This window comes from Varanus komodoensis, unplaced genomic scaffold (assembly GCF_004798865.1).
Source record: "Varanus komodoensis strain SLA01 unplaced genomic scaffold, ASM479886v1 scaffold45, whole genome shotgun sequence".
Classification (NCBI taxonomy): domain Eukaryota; kingdom Metazoa; phylum Chordata; class Lepidosauria; order Squamata; family Varanidae; genus Varanus; species Varanus komodoensis.
The window spans coordinates 8052435-8076482 of NW_025336011.1; the positions used below are offsets into that span (position 1 = coordinate 8052435).

The following is a 24048-nucleotide window of genomic DNA, read 5'->3' on the forward strand; positions in this document are numbered from 1 at the left end:
AGCAGCAGGTGGTTATGGCAGAAACCCTGAGACCAGGCTGGTGCAGCAGGATGGACTGGATAGGCCTGCACACATCCCAATTTAGTGGCTTCTGCTCTTACCAGTGCTGATACAGCATGCATTTATCTCCTTGGGGCATGGCACTGGGAGCTTCTTCCCCACTTGCCCCTGCTGGCAGTTGTGGTGGGCTACCCATTCAGGAGCTCATGCATGTACTGGCTTCTTGAGTGTGTACTAAGATCCTGATTTCTTTTGATTGAGTCCAGATGGCAAAGTAGATGTCACATTCCTCTGCAAGTAAGTGAAGGTGAAGAGGCTGGTCTAAAGTAGAAAGGATCAATGTTCACTTCTGTAATTTGGGAGTTCTTCGATTCCAAGTGGTAATATTAGATCATGCAGAGAACCCTCCAATTCAGCTCCTCTAAAATCAGGAGAGAAGCAGCTAGACCCTAAAAGAGTGCCTTTCCTAGGGCCTTCATGTCATAACTAGTGAAGAGTGGTTCATTTTGCTTCCCACCTTTTGGGCTTCCACCTGTGTTCAGACATCTGCACCAGTAGTGGTTGTGTGTGGAGCCCACTGTAGTTCTGGCCAGGCATCATGCATCCATGAAGTTGGTTTGTGTTATGATCTCCTGGTTCCCTAATTCCTCAGTTCCATTTGGCTCCTTATAGCTCAGGTGCATTGTTGGTGACTCCCAAAGCATAAACAATCACATGTGCCTGTGCACACATACATACATGCACACACATGCACACTTGCATGTGCACACACCCACGCACACACACTCACAGAGAGAGACAAACAATGGTAGCAGATATGTTTTAGATATAAATCAATAAATAAGAGGGAGGTTTTTTTGAAGACTTTATTCATTCTCAGTGGTAAGCCATCATGAGAGATTGTTGTTAAGGAAGAAAGAAATTCTTCTTTCTTGTGAGTCAGGAAATTGACATGTAACAAGCAAGCAAGCAAGTAAAGAAGGGCGCTTGAGCATATTTGAACTTTATCTCCAGCATTCTTCCACCTCTGAAAGACAGGAAATAAAAATAACCATTATCATTTGCATGGCTAAATATGGAGGTGGGTCAAATTGCAAACTGTTTAGAAGATGGCACCTTCACTATAAGATAGGATTTATGCAGTGTCATCACACTTAAGTACATTTTAAATAAATAGAAGTTCCCACTTGATACCATGCAGCTCTTGTTTCAGGGTGCAGTGTGAGAAATTCTGAAGGGTAGCAGGAATCTGAGCAGATTCCAACAAATTTCAGAGGGATTTCCAAGGAGAGGCTGCAGTGATAGTGTACTTTCTTTCTATTTTGTTTTTGGCCACCAGCTCCAGTGAGTAGCCAGTAACAGGCAGATAGATGCAGACAGAGCTCTTCTGCCAGTTTTACTTGCAGAGGGTGGGAAACCTCCACATTTCCCATTGGCAACCATTAACCTGTGTATTCTGCCCCTCAATTTCTGAAATGTCCTCCAGGCAAATTTAGCTTATGAATTTAGAGGGAAATGGAGAGTGGGAGTCACTCAGTCACAAATAATGCACTGGAAAATGGAGAACATGAGCTACAAGAAGCTTGGACTGTTAGTTCCACTAGAAAAATCATACAAGAAACTTCTGTTCTACTGGATTGTACTTTCACTGGAAACAATGGGGTTACTGCTGCATATATACAAAAAGGTCCAGCAAACTCTTGAAATTAGAGAGAGAGAGAAAAAAACCCCCAGTAATCTCATTTTATTATTTTCCAGGGGCATCTGTGGATTGTATGGGAAAGACAAGCAATGGAGATGTCCCTTTAAACAGACATTTAAAAAGAAAAAAGTGAGAATTCATATCAGCAATCTATGAAGGTCTTTCTGTCATACAGGAGTCCAAGTGGACTGAGAAAGATTGCATGACTACAGCTCAGATATCCCTGACTTACAAATTGGTATGTCTGATATGAAAACAAACTAGCCATCAGGAATGCTAGGAGCTTTTGAAAAAGGGAACCCAAAGAAGGTGTAAGAACCCCAATAAATCCCCCATCTTTTCCACACAGGCAAGAGCACAGGCTGTGGAAGGGAGAGGCTGGGTTTGCAGCCTGGTGCTGGGCTCAGAGTCCACCTCCGTGGGTGATGGTGCTGACTGCAGAATGCACAGGCCCTGTGGTTTGCAGTGCATGAGTTCCTTCCTTGCAGTGGGTCAATCATGGGGGCTGCAGCTGACACCCCTCCTGGCTGAGACAACAAGCCTTTAGTGCAGAGCATCTCCTCCCCTCTCCCACGGCTCACCTGAGATATTTAGAGCACTCCAAGATCTGCACGAAGCTTTACGATTAGTTTCGGAAACTGAAAGAGAAGATCAGCACTTTGAAACATTAATAGGAAGGACTTCAGATCTCCATGCTTGTTCTAGCCCCCAAAATTTAAATTGCTCAGCACCCCAGTCCAAGCTTCTTTCTATTTTTTGCAGGAAAATGACTAGCTGAATTCTGCTCCACTACAGCAGAGCATCCGCATGCAAAAGAATAGCTGTCTGAGCTGTTTAATATGGGATTGGGGTACACAGAGTGGGACAAGATTTGCTGTGATAGCAGCAAGGTGTGGTGTTAAAGGAAATTTTTCAGCTCCATTGTATTTCTGCTGTCTTCCAATATATCCATTTCAGAAGGCAGTCACTAATGCTCCAAAGCTCCCAGGGATTCATTGTATTTGTGGCTTATTGGCACTGTGCCTTCCAGGTTACTTTGTCTGTTGGAGATGTTCACCTCCCTTCCCCTATGTGAAGACAGACATAGACCATTCCTGCAGATGAGGCAGCCTCACTTGTCTGTGAGTGAATGGTCCTTTTTCCAGTTGTATGATCTGTGCTCAATTTCTTTGCATTCAGAGCAATGCTATGCACATTTATTTTTGAGTCCCACTTTAGCTCAGTGGGGTTACTCGCTGGAAGGAGTGTGCCTAGGACTGCAGTCTCCCTGTTATTTCAACAATGATGGAATCATCAAAAACTGGAATGACACATGGAGACATTCAATAAAGTAGTCCCCATTCATTCACTATGTTCAAAATTATGAGCTATTCTAGAGTTGATTCTAGCATATATTCTTACACCAATCCACTCACATCCATGCACACACAAAGCCCTAGCCAAAGCCCCAGCCAAGTTCTCCCCAGGCTTGTAGCTAAAATCTTAATGAAACAGGTATGAACTTTGATGAGACTCTTCCAGCTGTGCATCATAGATCATCAGGCATCTTTTGTTCCATCAGTTGTCCATTGATAGAATCTATTTTAATAATAATTTCTTGCAAATAGCATCTATGTTAACATGCTCTTGCAAAAACGTGCCATAGCACCAATCCTCCCAGCTGTGTGCATGTGTGGGGGGGCTATACTAGTCTGCAGAATCTTCCTGACCATGTAAAGCAAGCCCACTGCCACATCTGCCAGTCTGATCAATAGAACTATGAGCTTCTTTACATTTGTTGTGGTTTTCTCCAATATCTTTAGCTCAAGCACGTGGCCAAGTAAGGGAAATATTACCACAATGGTGGTTTCTTTCAGAAGCATACCTCAGTGTCAAAACAAACTTTGTGGTTCTCTGCCTCACAGCAGTTTGTCACCAGGCCCTGGAAGTCTACGATCGCACTCACAAGCTGTTCCTCTGTGATGTCAGGCTTAGTCTTAATCATGTTGATGAGCAAGCTGCAATGAGAAGAGCAATTCTTTGTAACACAGATGTGTCTCTAATTTCATCATAGCAAAGGACATCTACTTCCTGCTGGAAGTGTGCCCAAGGGAAGCAGAGAAAGGAGGAAATTTGAGCTCACAGAAGCAAGAGAGTAGTTCAGGCAAAGGAATTCGGACTGTGGTGGATCAGGATGACACGTTTCAGATGTGAGGGTCTTGAAAAGAGTCCTAAATGTCCTTTCCCCCATGAAAATAGTTCCTAATTTCTGTGCAGCTAGGAGAAGGGTAGATCCAAAGATGCTGCCCTGGAATCTCTGAGTGGGAGAGGGCCCAACTGGATATAGTGAGGATCATGGTGGTGTCAGCCTCAGTATGACTAGAGAGCTTGCAAGAGCTCTCTATCCTCACCGGATACCTCCAGCTTCTTCTACCCTGTATACCACATCCGTATGAAGATGTACAGAGAAAGGTCAAAAGCAAACCTGGCCTTTTTTCTGTACATCAGAACTGTGGCCTTAGGCCAGTAGTCTGTGTTGCACTGTACTGAGATGTGTTATCCTTATGCAGAGGCAGTGTAGAGGCTGGTGTCTCCCACATCAGTGCCTGAGCTGTATAGGAGCTCTCCATGGTGCTGAACTCCATCCCCACAATAGGATTGCCAAACTGGGGCACTATTAGAAGGTCAGAATCTGTAAATGCTTTAGCAATGTGGAAAGGAGCAAGGCTGAAGCCAATGTACTGATTAAACTGAATCAACCAGACCAGTCCTGGACTGCTGGCCTCTGTTTTCTTACGTTTGCTTTTTTCTTTGTGCTTCTTCTGGAGCATCTGTGCATATGCCTTCATCTAAGTGGAACAGATCAGCATTGAAGGCAGGAGCATGGTATTCTGGATCTACTCCCAAGCCACCAAAGCATTCCCGGAGATCATCATAGTGGCCACTGCAGCACTTGCAGACTTGTTTGTTTATGTTGTGGTCATCGTGCCGCGCACATATACTTCCTAGCACTAAGCCCGTCTAGAAAGAGAGGGAGAAAGTGTTGACATTTGGACTGAGAAAATCATACTTCCATATTTAGGTTACATAAGAACTGCTTTTCAGTTTGGACAATACCTAAACAAGCCCAGTGCACAATCCTGGAATGCTTGCACTGTACTGATCTTGCAGTGCCCTTTGCAAAAGGAATACCTTTTCTTCTACAAATATTCCCTCTGAAATGTGAAAATATGGATTCAGCTATCCAATTTTCCCTATTGGAAATGTGCTTCCCAATTCCTGGGAAAAGGCAGGATCTAAATACATATAAAAATACTTTTGTTTAAAGTGGACATCTTTGCCAGGGTCAAACATCTTTGGTTCTTGCATCCCTTATACTTGTCACATACATCATGGGAACCAGTGCAGTTTGGTGGCTAGAGAGTTGATCTGACGGTCTGGGAGACTTGGATTCTAGTCCCAACTCAGTCATGAAGCTTACTTGGTGACTTTGTGCCAGTCAAACCCTCTCAGCCTAACTCACCGCACCCTACTCTCCTCATTGGGGTGTCTCATCTCAGGGCATGTTACCTTAGACTTCATTGGCATACATTGCATCTTGATTTCTCGTGGGCAAGTTTGTATATTACGGCAAACCACCCTTTGAGTAAGCCACTGTGGGATGGTGATTCAATGAAGAAACCAAGGTATGGCTGGCAGATGGTCATGCCACTGAGGACTTGGCCTCTCCTCCTTCCCCTCACTCCTGCTAGTTCTTGAGTGTTCTTGTGGCAGAACCCAACTTGACTGCTGACCTTGGGCCCTCCCAGCTACAACTGCTATCCCTTTCTTATTGTTATGTTGGTTTTCTGCAGTATGCAATTATCTTTGCACATGCACGTGCATTCCCTGTTCTTTTACAAGCACATAGGGCTGCATTTCCCCTTGTCTGTACCTGTAGTTTTCCTTGGACAAACTTGTAAAGTTCAGCTGTCAGCTGAAGTAGCGTAGGTAATGTATAAAGGAATACGTGAGTCAAGGCTGCATGTAGGTTAAATTGTCCACAGTTGTGAAGGACCCGGGGAGCACAAATAGAAAGAGGAAAGGGGGACCCAAAAAATGCAATTCAAACACTGGAAATGGGGAGTGGGGGGGGGAGGCAAATGCAGTAAATGCACCAAATCTGGGGCAGACAGTGAGCAGGTGCACACAACATGACAAGCCACTGTGATTTGTTGAGCAAGATGATATGTCTCCCATGTTGTCCAAACCCTGCTGTGCTATTTTGACATGGTACGCTTAATTTTTAGAAACCACAGTAATAAACAATGGGACGTTCTAGGTTTCCCACACTTCGCTCTGGTTTCCCTGATTGTCTGAACCTGGTACTGTGGATCATTCTTCACAATCATCCCACAGTGCAGGGCATGGAATAATACGCTTAAGTAACAGGAGTCCAGATTCTGTCGAGATATCAGGAAATATTTCCTGAGTGTTTGAGCAGCAGGAGAATGGCACCCAGAACCTAGGGAGTAGACTGTCCCACACTAGAAGCGTACAAGATGCACTGAGCAGGGGCTTGGATACCATGGCCCTCTGCCCCCCCACCACCTCTGCTTTTCTTTAATTCTACTATTCTTTAAAAAAAAGCTGTTAAGAATATTTGTGGATATTTAATGGCTGGGAAGTAAGTGGGGGGAACAGAGAAGTACATAGAAGGGAAATTTGCTGACCTGCAGTGACTTCTCTGAAAATGCTATGAGAAGTTTTCGTAACCAATATAACAGTAAAACAACAATAACAAATATAAAGTCATTTTCATACTCCTGAAGCACTGACAAAGTATTAAAAATAAGATGGCAAAGAAGTTAATGTGGAAAGGTGACCCGGCTGAAATGTTTTAAAAAATACTCCAAAAAAACCAGGGCAGGGTGTTCTTTTGCCACTTTTGCCCTTCTGTTGTATAGCCAGCCCTGGCAACTCATGATAAGATCACTTTCCCAGGTTTGGATGGCATGACAAGATGCCAGGGGCATGAAAAAATCAGCAAGCCATGGGTTCACAGGGTTTGCAGGGAATGATGACCACAATGTCTGGCTACCCATCATGGGCTGTCATGTCCAGCTAACCTAGTAAATGTTTAAAACATTAATCATTTTAAAGCCTTAACCAGAGAAGGATCGCAGTGGGCTGGATCCAGGTTAATGAATGGGAATATGACTTCCATATTATTCTCTATGACTGTAAAAGTCTTCAGAGGTGGCTTTGATCCATCTCCAACCAATGTCTGAAGTTAAGTTAGTAAGGGTCTTCTTTATGGTGGCGTCTAGGCTTCAGAACTCCTTCCCTATGGGTAGCCTGTAGTATGCCTACCCATTTCACCCTGAAACATCTTGTAAAGGTCATCTGCTTATCTACAGACTGCTTATGGTAATTGATTTCCCCTGCATTAGTTTCTGATGCCTGACTTAGGATTTCAAGATATTTATACTCATGTGGCCATCACTTATTAATGTCTGACCTGGGCTACATATTTTTAATTATGATTTGGCTATTTTTGGTGATTTTCAGAGGAGTGAAGTTTGTGACCTTCAGAAGTCTAAAGCTGAGATGCCAGATGAAATTCTTAAAATAACATATGGATACAGAAGGAAGTGTTTAGGGCAACAGAACCAAGAGAAGGAGATATGTGGAGTTATCTCCCATTTCTATGGGGTGGGATCCTCACGTGGAATTCCTGACTGACAGCACTGAACAAATGAGAACATTTACCTTTTAACATTACTCTGCCCTTGCATTGAACGGTTTACTGTGCTTTGCCATCATTTCATTTTGTCAACCACTGTGGACTTTTTTCAATGCAGAGCAGTATATACATTGTAAACAAACAAACAAATAAATTATGAAGAAGAAAATACTCACGTTTTCCTCTGCACATTTCAGTTTGTGACCTTCATCCAGGTTGCAGCATCTGTTAGCAACACCAACAAAGCCCTTTGTGTACTTCAGCAGTTCCTCACCTTCTAGCTGGGGTGCTTTCTTGGTGTAAGATGTAAGGAGCCTGCAAAAACAGTGCACCTACTCAGAGAGGAGATGGCAGGGGCTCATCTTTCCACTTGGGTTTCAATCCTGTTTTGGGGACTAAGACTGCCTTGTTCACCCTGTGGGATGACAATTGTTGGGATAGAGACAGGGGGAGTACACTGCGCTCCTACTTGGGTGAGGGTAGTCTTGCCATGGTCATTCATGCACTGACCCTCCAGACTGGACTACTGCAATGCACTATATGTGGGCTTCCCTTGAAGACAGTCTGGACTCTTCAAAGGATCCAGAACAGGGCAGCATGACTGTTGATGAGGACCAGTTCTTATGAACACATTATACCTGTCATCCATCAGCTGCACTGGCCCTCTCTTCCCATCTGAGCCAAATTGAAAGTTTCAACTATGGTATACAAAGCTCCAAACAGCTTGGGACCACCTTAGGGAGAGCCTTAGTCCATATATTTCTGCTCATTGTCTAAGATCTTTATCTGGGGTCCTCCTACACATTCCCATTCCCAAGGAGGTTCGGGGGAGGCTGCAAAGAGGTGGGTCTTTTCTGTGGTGGCACCCCAATTTTGAATCTGCTGCCAGAGATCTGCCAGGGGCCTACACTGTTTCAGGTCCCTGAAATTCAGGTCCCTGGCAAAATTCAGGTCCCTGGCAAAAGCTTCCCTTTTCTGGCACACCTTTGGCACCAGCTAAACTATTTCTATCAGTGCACAATTCTTAACTATATTAAAGTAAATTTTATTTTTATTTAATTATTGTATTGTGATTCTATTTTGTTTATTTATTAAGATATTTTAATTGTATTGTTTTATTGGTAAGTTGTGGATTTTATATGGTGATGGCCACCCAGAGTGCATGTTGCTAATGAACAGCTTTTAAAGAAATTTAATCACTCAGTCACTCAATCAGTGAACAGCTAGGTCTGAGCACAGAGAGCTTTGATGGGATTATAGCTGATACTGAATAAAGTTCTGAGCAGCTATCAGAATGGGGAAATAAGCTACTGCTTATTCTTGGACACAGCATCTTATGCACTCTGTGTGAAGAATCATGCTGATTTTTGTGGTGAAGCACATTGTTTCCTTTACAGGTATAATCATGTTTCAAAGCATTAAAGCTGGAGGACAAGTTCTCCACCCTACTAAGGACAGTGAATCTGTGTGGACCTTTCTACTGATTAAGCTTGTGTCAAGGAGCGAAATGTTCAAGCGGTTCTTTTGAAAAGAAACTCTCCCCTCCTGGGGGCAGTGGGGGAAACTATCTGAATGTAATTTTCAGAGGGATTTTTGACCACACCTATAATAATGATGTTTTGACTTTTAAAGATCATTCTGATGAATTAACATTACTGCCAGCATCTTTAGTTAAGAGGACTAAGCTCATTTGAAGATCAGCTTCCTATATGCAAGCTAGAATCTCATGGGAACAGCATACTCATTGTGGAAGAAGTAGTCTCCTAATTTCGAATGGGCATCACAGTTCTTCTTTACCACTTCTAGGGTTTCAGCAACATGCTTTTTGAGCATCTCTTCCTGAAAAATAAATGAATTATTGTTACATGTACGCACTGATAATAAGCACAGGTACAAGTCAGAAGGCAGACAGGTTTGGGAGGAAGCCAGAACAGGCCTTCTAAGGTTTTTTGTGGCATTCGTGTGCAATATGGCTTACTTTCTTGAAAGAGATGTTAATTATGGGTGAGGAAGCAGAGGACAGGTTAGCAGTGGATCATTTTCCACAGTGTCATGGACAAGTCAAGGATAAAAGAAAATAATGGAGAGAAGAAACATTGGGGCATGAGTCCTGTTACAATACACTTTAAATACAGAAAAATCAGTGGAAGCTGGAGAAGCAAATCTAATAGTTGGAATAAAATCATCCAGCCATGATTGTTTTCATCATCTGTCATCTCAGTTCAAACATGTCTGCAATTATCTGAGTCAATAGAAAACTTGCAAAATGAAATATTACAATGCATTTGCTTCATTAGCATTAAAGGGACAATTCTCTTGCCTCATTTTAGTCCTCACCTAAAAGATTGCCTTTTCCTTCTGAAATATACATTGCACAAATGTCTCAAAAGACAGATGTAACTGTTGGATTGAAGTTGTACTGTATTTTCTGAATTCTCAGAATATTTAAGTGGGCACAACTGGGGACAACATGAAAGAAAGAGTGGCAGTTCAATGACAAGCATGTGTGTTGTACACAGAGGAGTCTAGACTCACTTCCCAACATCTCCAGGCATTTTGGGGAAGACTCCATTTTTAAAACTTTGGGGTACTGCTGCTAGTCCAAGGAGGTGATGCAGAGCAGAGCAGAGCAGACTTATAAACAGAGCAGATGTAGTTTACTAAAGTTTACAACTTGGAAGATCATCGCAGATGGGGACTGTAGCCAAGAAATTAAAAGACGCTTGCTCCTGGAGAGGAAAGTTATGGCAATCTAGACAGCATACTAAAACGCAGAGACATCACCCTGCCAGCAAAAGTACTTATAGTCAAGGCTATGGTTTTCCCAGTTGAAATGTATGGCTGTGAAAGTGGGACCATAAGGAAGGCTGAATGTAGAGGAATTAAGGCCTTTGAGTTGTGGTGCTGGAGGAGACTCCTGCGAGTCCCTTGAACTGCAAGGTGATCAAACCAGTTAGTCCTAGAGGAGATCGACCCTAACTGCTCTTTAGAAGGCCAGATACGGAAGATGAAACTCAAATACTTTGACCACCTAATGAGAAGGAAGGCGTCACTGGAGAAGGGCCTAATGCTGGGAATAACTGAAGGCAAAAGAAGGGGATGGCAGAGAATAAAGTGGCTAGATGGAGTCACTGAAGCAGTTGGTGTGAGCTTAAGTGGACTCTGGGGGATGGTGGAGGACAGGAAGGCCTGGAGGAATGTTGTCCATAGGGTTGTGATGGGTCGGATGTGACTTTGCGACTAACAACAACAAAGTTTAGAACATTTGATTGCTTGATTGATAACAATGTTCATCCTGCTTCTCCACTATAACAGGAGTCCCAGAAGCAGTCTATCCATTAGTAAAATAGCAAATAGCTATTTCAAATAGCAGCAATTAAAATGAGCTATAAAATAAAAACCAGGGTCCTCTGAGCTCCAGCAGGGCCTGGGACTGAAGCTGCAAGTGCCGTGGTGCCAGTTGAGGCCAGTGGAGCTGCCCAGATCCCACCCACCTTTCCCCATGATGTGATGATGGAAAGAAATGTACCCCTTCAGGAAGGCATGTCTCAGGATGCTCCATTGCACAGCACCTAACCAGCAAGTCTTCATAACCGTCAGTAAGTCTCCCTAATAGCTGGATTGAAAACTCTGGGTGCCGTCTTGCATACTCATATGTAAAGCTGTAACACAGGAAAGGTTTTATTAAGAGACAAGAGCAAGAATAAAAATAACAACACTTGAAAGTCTTCAAGAAGGGTGAAATATATTATTTCCATAAGCCTTGGGACAACCCTGCAAGACAAAGTCTTATTCTTTGTGTATTGCAAAACCAGAGAGTAAGATGGAATGTTTTATTGTTAGCCATCTTGACTGCCATTCTATGGGGGGGGGGTGTTATTTCATACTTTTGATTTATTTATTTGTTTATTTATTTATTTCATCATTTTATCTGGAAACCAAAGCAAATGTATGGATTGGGTATTTTCCACCATCTCCTGAAGATAGCTAGAATTGAGGCAGTCAGGTCCATCCAACTTATTTTCCAGATAGGGCTCCCCATCCTGCTTCAGTGTCTCCCGAGCCCCACCATCTTTTACTCCCTCAGTGCAACCTGTTTCAGTCCTGTTTGTGATGACTTATTAAAGGAGAGTCTGAGCTGCAGTTGAATGCATACAGACTGAGCTTCCAAAGGGCCTGATCAAGAGCCTCATCAAGCTTTGGTCCCAGTCATTCAAAGTGATACAGCCCCTCCCTCTGCACATTTGACTGCTGCAACATACATCTGTTAAAAGAATAAGAAGGATCTGTTAACAGAAGATGAAATTTGTATTCTGTACCTATCCTGATGGTCTTGCTTATTCTCAGCATGTTTCTGGCATGCACTTTTGTCTAAGAACTCCGGGACTGTTGCAGACAAATCTGCAGGCTTCTCATCATTTTCTACATTGATAAGGCAATCCGCTCGATCCAGCCAGGGTTTTTCACAGCAGTCATGCACTTTAGTAGAATATTTTTCTTGGTGGTCACAGACATGGGCTATCATATCTCCCTGCAAGAAAAGAGAGTTATGAACAACTTCTTATCTGAAGGAAGTAGCTTTCCCACTGTAATCTGGGAGTACTGGATCCCCTCAGTTCATTAGGTGCTCCTCTATTAAATGACTAGCAATGGTGGCCAGGTTGCTTTACAAGGCCCCTTGAGCTAGACCATAATTCAACCCAAAATTCACCTCTTGCAAGTTCAGATGCAGAGAAGGGCCACTTGTGTTCTTGTTCATATTGCCAGATGTGGAATGTGGCCCAAGATGTTTTCACTCAGTGCCACATCCATTGTGTGTCCTAACTGAGAACTTGCACTAGAAAACCCAGTAATGGACGGAGGACTGTGGCTTCCTGTGGCTTTGTGGCTTTGTGTGCACAGCATTCCCAGAAGCAGAAACTTTTAAACATTCTCTATTTTTAATATTCCCACACCGAGCCCCTTCCCTTCTATGGACAGCTAAACCAACCCTCTTCTTCTGAAATTCATTTCCAAGCATCCTTGCTAGAAGAAATGCCTAGATAAAAAAGCTCTAGAGTCATGACAGGGTGGTTTTGAAATCCTGCCCCTTGAACATTATAGGCCACTGCAAGTTTCTATGAATGGATAGCCTCTTGCTGGAGTCCCCTGCCAGAATCCCTGGTTTGACACTCCTGGTGCTTCAGACCCAAGTTTCTTTTCCATGGTGTGAGTCATCCCCTTCTCATAGATTTGGGTCCTTCAGCCAAAGACACGTGGCCTGTAATAACTGTCTTAATCTCCTAACAACTATATCCATTTCAAATGTTAGTCCCGCTCCCCTGAAACACAGACATATGGCTAGGTAGGGTGTTCTTATCCATTCTTTTGTGGATGCATCACCAAATGATCTGACATATGCAGCTATATTTGTGTAGGCACACTGAAGACATATTGAAATTCATCTGTCTGTCATAAAATACAGAGCCTGCATTTCCAGCATTTAAGAGCATATTACGGTGGAGCCCAAAGGACTGATTAGGTCTTCAGCTGTGCATCTCAGCTGGGGTTATCAGCATACGAATTATCTTCTGTCATCAATTTTCAGTTGTCCCAAAATAACTTTTTTGGTTTCTTTCCTTGTTTAACTACTTTTTTCAAAGTTCCTTTCATTTCAAAAGGCAAGCAAAGTAGCATTCAAGGGAGAACCAAATCCACGGGCTTATTTTAGCAATGAACACTTTGTTAATGTAAATGAATTGAAATTAAACCATCTCACCCTAGCAAGCAAACACTCCACTTCATGGCCTTTGCAGCACTCTTCGTGAGCATGCACAATATCCTTAGCCAGTTCTTCAAGATCATGAGCTGTAGCCTTGGGGAACTTCTGGGCCAGATTGGCAAGTTTCCTGCAAAGAAAGGAAATGAAATATGAGAACTAACCCAAGACAGATTCCAGATATGAAATAGAATTCAGTCATAACAAGATCAGCAGTATAATCATAGTTAGGGCTTGACTAGTCACCCTACTTCTATTTATTTATTTTATTTTATTTATTTTATTTATTTAAAACATTTCTACCCCATCCTTTGCCCAAGCCTCAGTCGCTTCTAGTCACTTTCAGAGGTATTCCATCACACTCCTGTTCCATCCTAACTCTGCATCAGTATGTCAATACATTTGCTTGTTTTGTTGTTGTTTTAAACAGCGTTTTGTGTTCTAAAAGCTTTTTTCCCCATAATGTGGGTGAAATTTGGAATTTGAAGAGGAAAGTGGATGCCTTCCAAAAACATTGGGATTTTCAGTGCATTTGCTAGTGCTTTATATTGTGGATATGTATGAATCCGATTTTGTGATCCAGTTTGTGAAAACCTGTTTTTTTTCTGACTCAGTCCTGGTGGATTTCATTCTATTTTCCTCCACTAGCATTGATGTGATCTGTACACAGTTAATTCAGTATGTGGATTTGGTTTGGATGATAATGGCAGTGGTGGTGCAAATGGTTTAATGATGGCAGTTTGCATACATTAGATTTTTCTTTTCTTTTTTTTTTTTGAGAGGGGACTTAAAATTTTCAGAAATGGTGGTCATTCTAAAATGGAGATTTTGCATCTCTGTGCATGACTTCAAATATTGTCAGTGGTGTAGCCCCCCATTTATACAAACTGTGGAACCCAAACTAATGTGTTTATATTTTTGGGATTAGACAAAAAGCACCAATATGTCCTCTGTTATTTGCTGGAATGGAAAAGCTCAGGAATCCATCAGACTTAAATGAATAGGACTTCAAGTGGCTCCCATCCCCTTTAATAGCAATTCACTCAAAGAAGTGAAGGGAAAGGAACAGGAGCAGTCGCTGTTGCTGCTGTCCTCCCCCAACCCTTCTAAATTCCCAATAATGGGATGTTGACTCTCAGCCATTGGAGGGAATCCATGACTAACCACCATGTTTGGAACAGGGACATTCCAGATTATATGGCCAATGTAAAAGGACTTGATTACATTGTATGGATTGCCTTCATTACTTGAATGATTGCAAGAATAATAGGATTTATTCCCAGAAACTTTTCTGAGCTGCATTTACCCACTTTAATGACATTGTCCAAAAGGCACTGGATGACCCCACAAAGCAAGTATGGAATGGAGTTTTGCTGCTTTCTAACCCACAGTTCCATGGAGATCTCTCAATCCAAGTGTTCCTTAACTTGATAGTTAACACTGTGTTCTGGAGGTAATGGACAGGGATGTCTGTTTTAATGCCTGCCTGCCTGCCTGTCTGTCCATCCATCCAGACAGCTATTGAACTCCTGCATAAATTTCAGTTCGGTTTCCATGTTTTTGCCCATTCACAAGAATAGTTCTTACACTATCGTCAGTTTAACTATCCACCACTTCACCCCACAGACACAAAGCAAGTAGACTTACAAAGTATGCATCTCATCTTTTGAGTGCTTCAGGATGTGACAAGCCACTTGCTGAGCAGCAATATCTCGTTTCAGTAGAATTTTGTTCGCTGGTGCCTAATTGGAATTAATAAATCAGTCTGAGATAATGTTCAATTCATTATTTCAATACAAAGAGCAGTGTGAAAAGGTACAAAAAGAATTGTATCCTCATATTGCTGTGAAACATTTGTGGTAAGAAAGAGTCAGCATTAACACAGTACTTCCTTCACTAGGGGTCAAACATAGTCAAGTTAATTTAGATCATACCCATAGGCTTGTCCTGTAGTTTGCACACTGAAACATATCCCAGAACATATCTAAAGGAGCCTCTTCTCCCATGTGCACCTACGCAGACCCTTAGATCATCTCTAGAAGTTCTTCTCCATGGGCCACCCCTAAAGGAGGCAAAGAGGGTGGCTTCAAGGGGAAGGGACTTCTTGGCTGTGGCACCCTGTCTGTGGTATCTGCTCCCCAGGGAAATACATGTGGTGCCAACACTATATATGTTTTGGCACCAGGTTAAAACATTTTTATTCCCCCCTCTTTAATTCTTGATTATGCTTTTAAACTGTTTGGTACAGGTGGTACATTATGTCCTTATGCATTGTTTTGTTCTCAAATTTTTAATGTTATATGGTTGATCTATTATTTATTTATTTATTCAGTTTATAGGCTGCCCCACTCGCCATAGACTTTCTGAGTGTCTTGCATCATTAAAGTCCATTACAACATAAACAAGACAAAACACACACAATACTATACAATCAAAACCAATAACAAAAATATTTTAAAAACTATGAGAATTTGATATAACCAAGATAAACAAAGTAACATAATACTCTCTCTCTCTCTCTCTCTATATATATATATATATATGTGTGTGTGTGTGTGTGTGTGTGTGTGTATCCTCAAAAGTCAACAACCATTAAAATTAATCATAGCAAAATCTAGCATTAAAACAACTTGGCAGCAGCTCATTGACATAAAAATAAGATTAAAACAGCAATAAAAATCAAGAGGTGACCTAATCAAAATAACTGTGGAACAGATATGTCTTTAGTTGGCACCTAAAGGCTGATTGCACCTGATCTAAGAAACCTGGCTCATCATCTTCCATTCAGAAAGAAATATATTTTTTATCTTTGACATTTGCATTGCTGCAAACATGGGAATGGAACTCTCCAAATAAATATTAGGGGAGATAATACTGAAAGACATATTACGTTAGGAAGATTGGCTACAAATATTTCTGTAGTTTTAGGGACAGGTGCACAAAGAAATGCAAATTTTTGTGAAAATAAGGTACAGAATGTCTCATATTAGGAAAATATCTTGCAAAATTGTGGATGTAAGGTAAAATGGTGTTCAATATTGCAGGCACTACAGAAATGTATGCCAAAAACTTCATGGCCTTTCAAAGTTTGTATGATAAATGAAAAACAGATCAAAACCAAAACTGACAGAGTGCTCCATCCTTAGTGATCCCTTGTATAACCTCAACCAAGTTTTATTTCTGCATGCTTTTCTGAACACTGAAAAATAAGTGAGGGAGAGACATTCTGGGGAAAAAAAATCTGTGCTATTTCTTCAATGAACATGAATGGGATCTGTAGTGTATGGGAGGGAAAACATAGGGAACTAAATGTTGAGCAACTACACATATGCAAATTTTAGAGTTCTTTTTAGAAATTTTCCTAGCCAAAGTAGAATTCCAGAGAAAGCTACAAGGTGCAAGGTCAATATCTTGGACTGGACTAATATGAGAATGGAATGTTGGGGATCTGTCCTTCCTACTGGCCATGCACTAGTTCTTCTAGAGAACTCTGTTATCCAGGACAGAATGTGTTCATAACAAGTAATGTGCTATAAGCTAGTACTAACATAATCTTGCTCTATTTATATCAGGCCTGAAAATGGCAAGAGCCACTTGTTCACCTGGATCCCTGCCATGAGTGACCATACAGGAAAAGGAAAGAAAATACAGTAGGATCTAGAGAAGGATTTGAAACTTTGGATTCAAAGAAGGTTGGCTCAGAGGTCAGGGGATTTGCATGGAGGCCAATCCTTTGGTCAGAAACTGAAGCTTTAATTTAATAAGGCTGTGAACCTTTACATGCTTTCCAGGAAGTAAGTTCCATTTTACTTACTTCATATTAGGCATGCAATGGTTCATGCTGTAATCAAAGCAATTAATTTATTAATGTAACAAACTAATCCAACCTGAACAGTTGCAAAAATCAACATCTATGGCTCTCAAAGGAGCACAGATTGCAGTATCTTGATTTCTGTCCTGATAAATATATCCCATAGAAGGACACTAGATCAGTGGCACAGCACATGCTTTATATACCAAAGGCAGGTTCAGCTCCTGGTTTTGAGTAGTCAGGATGGCTGTCTGATGAGGCAATGCACAGAAATGTCCTGTCTATGCAGCCTTAGTTATGCTGGTCCTATCCCTGATGGATGCCTATGGCAGGTAGGGCTGCTATGATTAAGAGGGAAGGAATAGCAGGTTAACTACTTGCTTAACTATAATTAGCACTGCCTTGACATTCTTCCCAATGGCCACCATGGGAAAGCAAGCAGCCGGCAGTAACAACAGCAACATCACTGCCAATGATGAGAGAGGCCCAGGGCCCTTTCCTTGGGCTGGTGCTCGGCCTAGTAGAAGGCATTCAAACATAGCACAGGGAGGGTAAGACCAGTGGCTAATATCCTTGCAGAGCTGCTGCCAAGTAGACAACATCTGGCTAGATCTATCCCTGTTTTGAGATGACATAGAGTAGTTTCCTGGGAATCAAGCTGAGCTGAATTTTTCAAGCTTCACCCACTCAAAATATCATAGCCTGATTTGGGGGATGTTGAAATACCTTTTCGTGGATGCAGGCATCCTTGTCCTCAGCCTTGCAGCATTCTTCCAAAGCATGCTCGTGCCTATCAGCTGCAGCATGGATTGCGGCAACGTTTGCAGAAGGATTCCTTCTGGCAACCTCATACTCAAAGCTATGTGTAAAGAAATAATTAATCTGTGCTGCACTTTTGCAAAGCAAAGGATCTAGTCTTTATAAAGAAAGCTGACATCAACAGGAAGAGAATAAGCAGTCATTTCACCAAATTAACTGAACGTGAATACAAGGGGAAGTGATTCAAGTTCTGCCGAAGAGACCAAGGCTGTGCACAGCTGCCCCATTGAAATCCCAGTCACTTCAGTAAGGAGATTCGACATATCTGAATTGGGATCAGTTGGCAGCACTCCATGCAAACCTGAATGAGCATTGTGTCCAGATTGTTGTGTATCCGAATCAGGGCCAGTGAGAAGTAAGCAGTGGTACTTTGTGCCTGGGAAGACCCCAAGGGTTGCAGGTGGGAAAACTTTCATACATAAAAGTGCCTCCTTACTTATACATACAAGGAATCACAACGAAACCTGAGTATGCTCGGCACTCTCATTCCACTGGCGTATCACTTGGAACAGAAAATGGAAAATGAGTGAGGATGAAATAGTGTATCATGGTAAAGGGCATACTTAGCTTGGTTCCACATGGAATGGTAGGAGATAATACACTGCAGATATGTGGGTAAAATATGTGGGTAAAAAAAGGCAGCAGCAGCCTTGGTCAAAAGTGAGGATATGCCCCAAATTATAATCTGCGGCAGGACCTCAGAGCATAGAAGTGTATTCCTGTATTTGATATATGGCAGCTGACATGATGTAGCCATCAGGATTCACGGTTCAGTGACTGACAATATTCAAGAGAAACAGAAACATAATTCTTCAAAAAAATAGAAAGAAGGGCAGCACTGAATCGATATACTCACTGGTGCTTTTCTTCTACCTTGTTGTCATGATACTGTTTGCAGGCTTCCTCTGCAGGTGGATGTTGGTAGACTGGAATAACTGCTTCATTTTTAAGGGCGTGAAAACATTCTTCTTCCTCTGCACCCTCTTTAGCACAGCATGCAGTGTATCCATATTTCTCAATCAGAGCGTTATCGTGACACATTAAATGACCGAATATGAGAGACTGGTGGACAGAATTAAAATATTGCTTTATTAGAAATAGGCTCACTGTTTTACTTATTCTCGTTAGGCAAACTACTGCATAGCATTTGTTTTGGAAATCTCTTAACCCCACTAAATTAGATATTGATACAGGTTGGTATGCCAGAGCCCTAACAAAAACTGCTTTCATTTTATGCCCTTTTCATTTCCTGTTTCAGTTATGGATTCTTGTTTACTTTGATAATAACAATAATTTTAATTTTATCAGCAATGCTCACATACTTTATATAGCCGCAGCAAGATCTGTATTCAGTGGATTTTTATTCTGTCCTTGGAGAGAGTCTATGATATCAGACCAATTTGGGGCATTTATCTGAGATCACAGGATGTTTGAAATGTAGCCAAAAATATGTGAAAGGGTGTACTTTTCCCAAAAGATATGGTGCCAAGAGACACTGTGGTTGATCCATGTTCTCTACAATGCATTTTTTGAGCAAGTGCTGAACGAACCTGGGAATAGGGCACAGATGCTACAGGATATCTCTTACTCCTGGAAAGGGTTCCCCATGGCCATACTGTTATGTCTATGAAGTTGATGCTGAGAGAGAAGCTGCAGCAGGGTAGAAGCTGCCCTTAAATCTTGGTTGGCACCTAGCTGGGACAAGATCTTTTATTAATCTGGAAGATCTAGCTTAGTTTTCTAGATGCTTGGAACTTTGTTTTCCTTTGAGGATGTCACTGAATCACCTTGTTCAGTAGAAAAGTGCAGGTGGTGTATTCATCTTGTTCCTGTCTTATTTACAGGTACAAGTAATTTACAAGTAATCTTTCTTACACAGCTAAAAGTTCAACCTGCTGCTCCCACACATTTTTATCCTGTTGCAACCTGAGGATGTCAGCCCTGTGGGGGGTAGATTAATTGCCCATTTAAAGAGTCAAGAAGGCTAACTTGCAGACTCTTCTTAAAACGCCATGGGAGAAACCAAGCTGGGGTGGACAAAGAACTGATTTTGGTGGAATGAGCCTCGTGACTGCACTGGGGAGACCATTCTGGAGGTTGCCAACCCACAACTTAGAATGCAGAATGGTATGTTCTCTCCCTCCCTCTTCCCCCCTCCCTCCTGACAGTTGAAGTTCATGTATTCACCAGATTAAATAACTGTCATGAACCAATAAATATGCCAGTCCCTGCAATAAGAGCACAACTAATTTTGTTTCCCAAGAATGGGATGGGATGTGTGGCAGAGCTTTTTAATCTGTATCAATAAATGCAATCCACTTATGATTGTGTGCATAAATATAGTGGCAATGAGACACTCCTAAAATACACTCTTTTCTTGGAATTTTGTCTTGAATATAGTTGGCAGTGGGGGGGAGGGCAGGGATAACCCTCCAAAATCTTCCATGTGCAAGGGTTGAGTAAATGAAACCTGAAATGTTACTCCAGGTGCGTAGTAGGTGGCAAAACCTGGTAAAAATTTTGGAGACTCACCAAAAGCACAAAATGAATCTATGACTGACTGATGGAGTCTAGTGTATCAGTATTTGTATGGATGTTCTCCAGATTTAGGTTCTGGAGGCTTACCAGAGATTCTGAACATTGATTGTCTGAACTTTCATCAGCAGTACATTTCTTTGCAAGCTCGACACCTTTTTCTGCCAGTTCCTTTACTTCTTCATATGTGGCTTTCCGCAGCTCCTGGGCATTCAGGATTAAGAGACTGGGGGAAAAAGGGCAGAAGTGATCATGAAAGCCATGGATTTCATTTCTCATCTGACTTCTTAATTGGGTTCATTTTGTAAGCACATTGTACATGCTTATAAGCTCTTATGCAGAATGTTGCTGGCAGTGTATGATGCAAAACTAACTTGGCATGGCTGCTGACACTCTTCTGACCCTCACTTTAGCCCTTCATTTCATGAGGGCAAACACCTGAGAGGGTTTCTAGAATGTACAAACACCCAGGGCAAACACGTTCTGGTGACCAAGATGTAGCTAGGAAACATCTTTATTAGGGATACACATACCGTAACCCTTATACTTTTGGAAGAAAGTGTGCTGGGCAGGAAATGGTTCTAAGTTTGACTTTCAAAATGTAAGATGGGTTAAGTCACAGCTTCTGTGTGGTACAGAAATCAAAATGAATAAATAAATCCTGTGTATAACAGAGAAGGGAAATGCCTGTCTGAAGAGGATGCCTGCCCAATGCAGTTCTTATAAGACATTGTGATAAATAATAATCACTATTTAAAAAATCAGTGCCTGATTAGTAGAAGTATAATATTTGATCAAAAGGGATTAATCAAATAATCTGACCAATTAATCAATTAAAATCAAGTCAAGAAATTAGCACTGTACCAACATTCATAGAATGTTGTTATTGTCAGCCCAAATTTTTCTGGCAGTATTAGTTCGCAAGTCAATTCAAATTTAACTTTTTGCCAGGCCCTGTCACACAATCATCAATTAACCTTACTTGTTTTTTTCTGCTACTATTAGTTCACAATCTCAGTATCTAATACCTTTCACTATTTTTGGAAGAGGCACTACAGGTTATTTTGAGCAAAACTTTCTGAAAGGACTTACGCATCAAAGAAATCTTCACCTGTCAGTGCATAGGCCTGTTTGATGGTTTTAATTTCTGTAATGAAGACAGAGTTCAATGCTTCAATCAACAGATTTCATAGCATCAATATGAAATCACTACAGCTTTAGTGATTTCAAAGAGAGAGTGTGGGTGCAGAAGAAAGAATACCCCATGACCACTGCCTTTGGCAACAACAGGTTAAAATCAGAGCTGCAGGCTGATAGATTCTTGAAGTTCTCCACTCTATCCATGCACATATACAAGGGGGAAGAGACAAGTACTCTGACCTTGCAGGCAGGGCCCCTCCTGGCAAGAGGTCTAGCATACTTTCTTTCTCTTTCGCCTTTTTATTTTATCATTGTGGTTTGCAGTGAATGAAAGTTGACTACAGCATCAACTGTGTGGGCAGCCTGCCCCTTTGTCCCATTTTGCATCCTTCACAATACCCCATATTTAATATTATATCAGGGATTTATGGGGTGTGGAGGGAATGCAGCCTTCTTGAAAAACAATAGTGACAAAAACCAGGAGAAAATTCTGCAAAGTGGTTGTTTTATTTCTGGTGGAGGGGCAAGAAAATAAATGCATCAGGGCTTCTCTGAGAAAATGTGTCTTCTGAGAATTTTTAGCTGAGCTTCTGGGTGTATTACCTATCACAGTGGTTTCAGATGTGAGCTTTCTGACTGGTCTTTTGGATATATCTTCTCTCTAATAAAAGTTCTGAAAGTGTTGTGTCCAGCTCCAAAAAATCTGATACTAGTGCCTTGCTATAATCTGACCTCTAATTTTCTGTATGTTGTCTTCCCCTGTGAATAATTCTTCTATTCTTCTGCCTCCTTCTTAGGGCATTTTATACTTTATTTTGAATCTATCTTGTTGGTTGTTGCTTAGTAAGAGGGGGCCAAAGGTACTGTGTGGATTTTTTGTTTTGCATATGTCTTCATTGCTTTTCAGTCTCTCAGGCTGCCTGCAATTCCTAATCAGAAAAGGCCCCATTCACTGGATAGGAAGTATGGGAAGCCAAGGATGCTGCAGACTACTAGAGAACTGTTTTGTCTGTGCGATGAATAAGATAAGCACAAGAAACCTGAGCCAAATGCATGAGGATTTCTCAAAGTTACTTCCCTGGCTTTATTTTTGCAAACATTTTTTTTTCCTTTCAGATTGAATGGGAATGTTGAATAATATGTTCAATTCTGAAAAGGTATAGTTTAAATTAAATCAGCACCACTGTTGTCTTATGAATGTGTTCCCCAACCTGATGCTGAATAATGAAAATTGTTGTGTACCTAAAGGGAGAACAGAGGAAGAAATAATGTAAAGCTAAAACGTGTAGACATGGACTGTACTGACTGTAAAATGATTCTGTTCATAATGACCAGAGTAAATTAGATGTGTTCAGTGAACCGTCTAATGACCTTTAAGGTCCTATTAACCAGGGTAAGCAGTTCTACAAACCCTTAAGGTCCTATTAACTAGGTAAGCAGCTCTGTTTTAACTGACTGGCCAGGTACTCACTGGTTCCTAATGCACATGGTGATGTTTCACTTACTTCACTGACTAAAAGGTGGCGCATAGAAACAAACCCATTCTGTCCATTGTTGAACAAAGCTCTTCCTTCCACTGAACACAATAAGGAGGTCCTTTCTGCAAAGGTTGCTCTGTGGACTTTGATGCCCAAAGGAAATCACATGGATAGTGTTCCTTCTAATAGCAAATCAGAACCATACATGGTGGTGGGGAGGCTGTAAAACAAGTAGAGTCTCTGCTTTTGCCTTGACTCAGGACACTGATAGAGGGTCAGGAAGGTCAGCCAGGAGTAAATGCAGCTTTTGTAGGTTCCTCACCACTGCTCTGGCTGAGTCATCTTGTACTGAAGCCAAGATTGCAGTATGCATATTTACTCCTCCCTTGCTTTCTCCTGTCTAGTAACACATATCTGCATCATAATGACACAATGTTGTCCCTGAGAGGAGGAGTCATTAACAGGGAAAGCTAGAATGCAGTGATCACATGGGCATGCATGCTAGACATTCCAAAAGAGTGCACAAGGCACATAGGCAGCATTTTGGATGTCGATCATGTCGTCTGATTCCCTAGAAAGGCATGAGCTTTCTGATGCAAATCCCACTGTAGCAAACCAGCCTTGTGCAGAAAAGTTTTCCAATGGACTGAAGCCCTTGTTTTTGTTCCAAATCTGACTAGTTCATACTAGCCATCTGAGAACAATGGTTTGAAAAGCTCAGACTTCATAGAAGGAAAAAGAGGAAGAAGAAGCAAGATTCTTACCTACATCCCGAGCTCTTCTGGGCAATCCCCTTGATTCAGCAAAGCTTAGCAAGAAAAGGCAAGAGATGACTGTTACCCACTTCATGGTTCCAAATTGGTTAGGGGCTTGAGTATGCAGGGTAGGAAGAGCAAAGGAGAAGATGATGCTCTTATACTCTAGCACACACATGTTGGATTAATAATCACCCTCTTGAGGACGCAAGAAAAGACCATGCTAATAATTAAATTGATAAAATATTTATTCATGATGTTTGTCTTGTCACAAAAAGTCCTGGCAAAGCTCTTTTTGAAGGAGCAAGGCAAATACATATTCACCTTATCATACTTCAAATACATT

At 41.6% G+C, this 24048-nt stretch overlaps 1 protein-coding gene across 1 annotated transcript; it reads right to left on the reverse strand.

Annotated features, from left to right (window-relative positions):
* Positions 1 to 935: 935 nt before the first annotated feature.
* LOC123030603 (albumin-like) lies at positions 936 to 23840 on the reverse strand. The gene is made up of 15 exons (XM_044444670.1): positions 23712 to 23840; positions 21422 to 21476; positions 20420 to 20555; positions 18651 to 18856; positions 17702 to 17834; positions 14812 to 14906; positions 13165 to 13294; positions 11726 to 11937; positions 10936 to 11068; positions 9148 to 9245; positions 7583 to 7721; positions 4479 to 4702; positions 3567 to 3699; positions 2284 to 2340; positions 936 to 1027 (listed from the first exon to the last, which is right to left on the reverse strand). The coding sequence occupies exons 1-14, from the start codon at positions 23794 to 23796 to the stop codon at positions 2293 to 2295; spliced, it is 1827 nt and encodes a 608-aa protein (XP_044300605.1). The 5' UTR covers positions 23797 to 23840; the 3' UTR covers positions 936 to 1027; positions 2284 to 2292.
* Between the last annotated feature and the right edge of the window lie 208 nt (positions 23841 to 24048).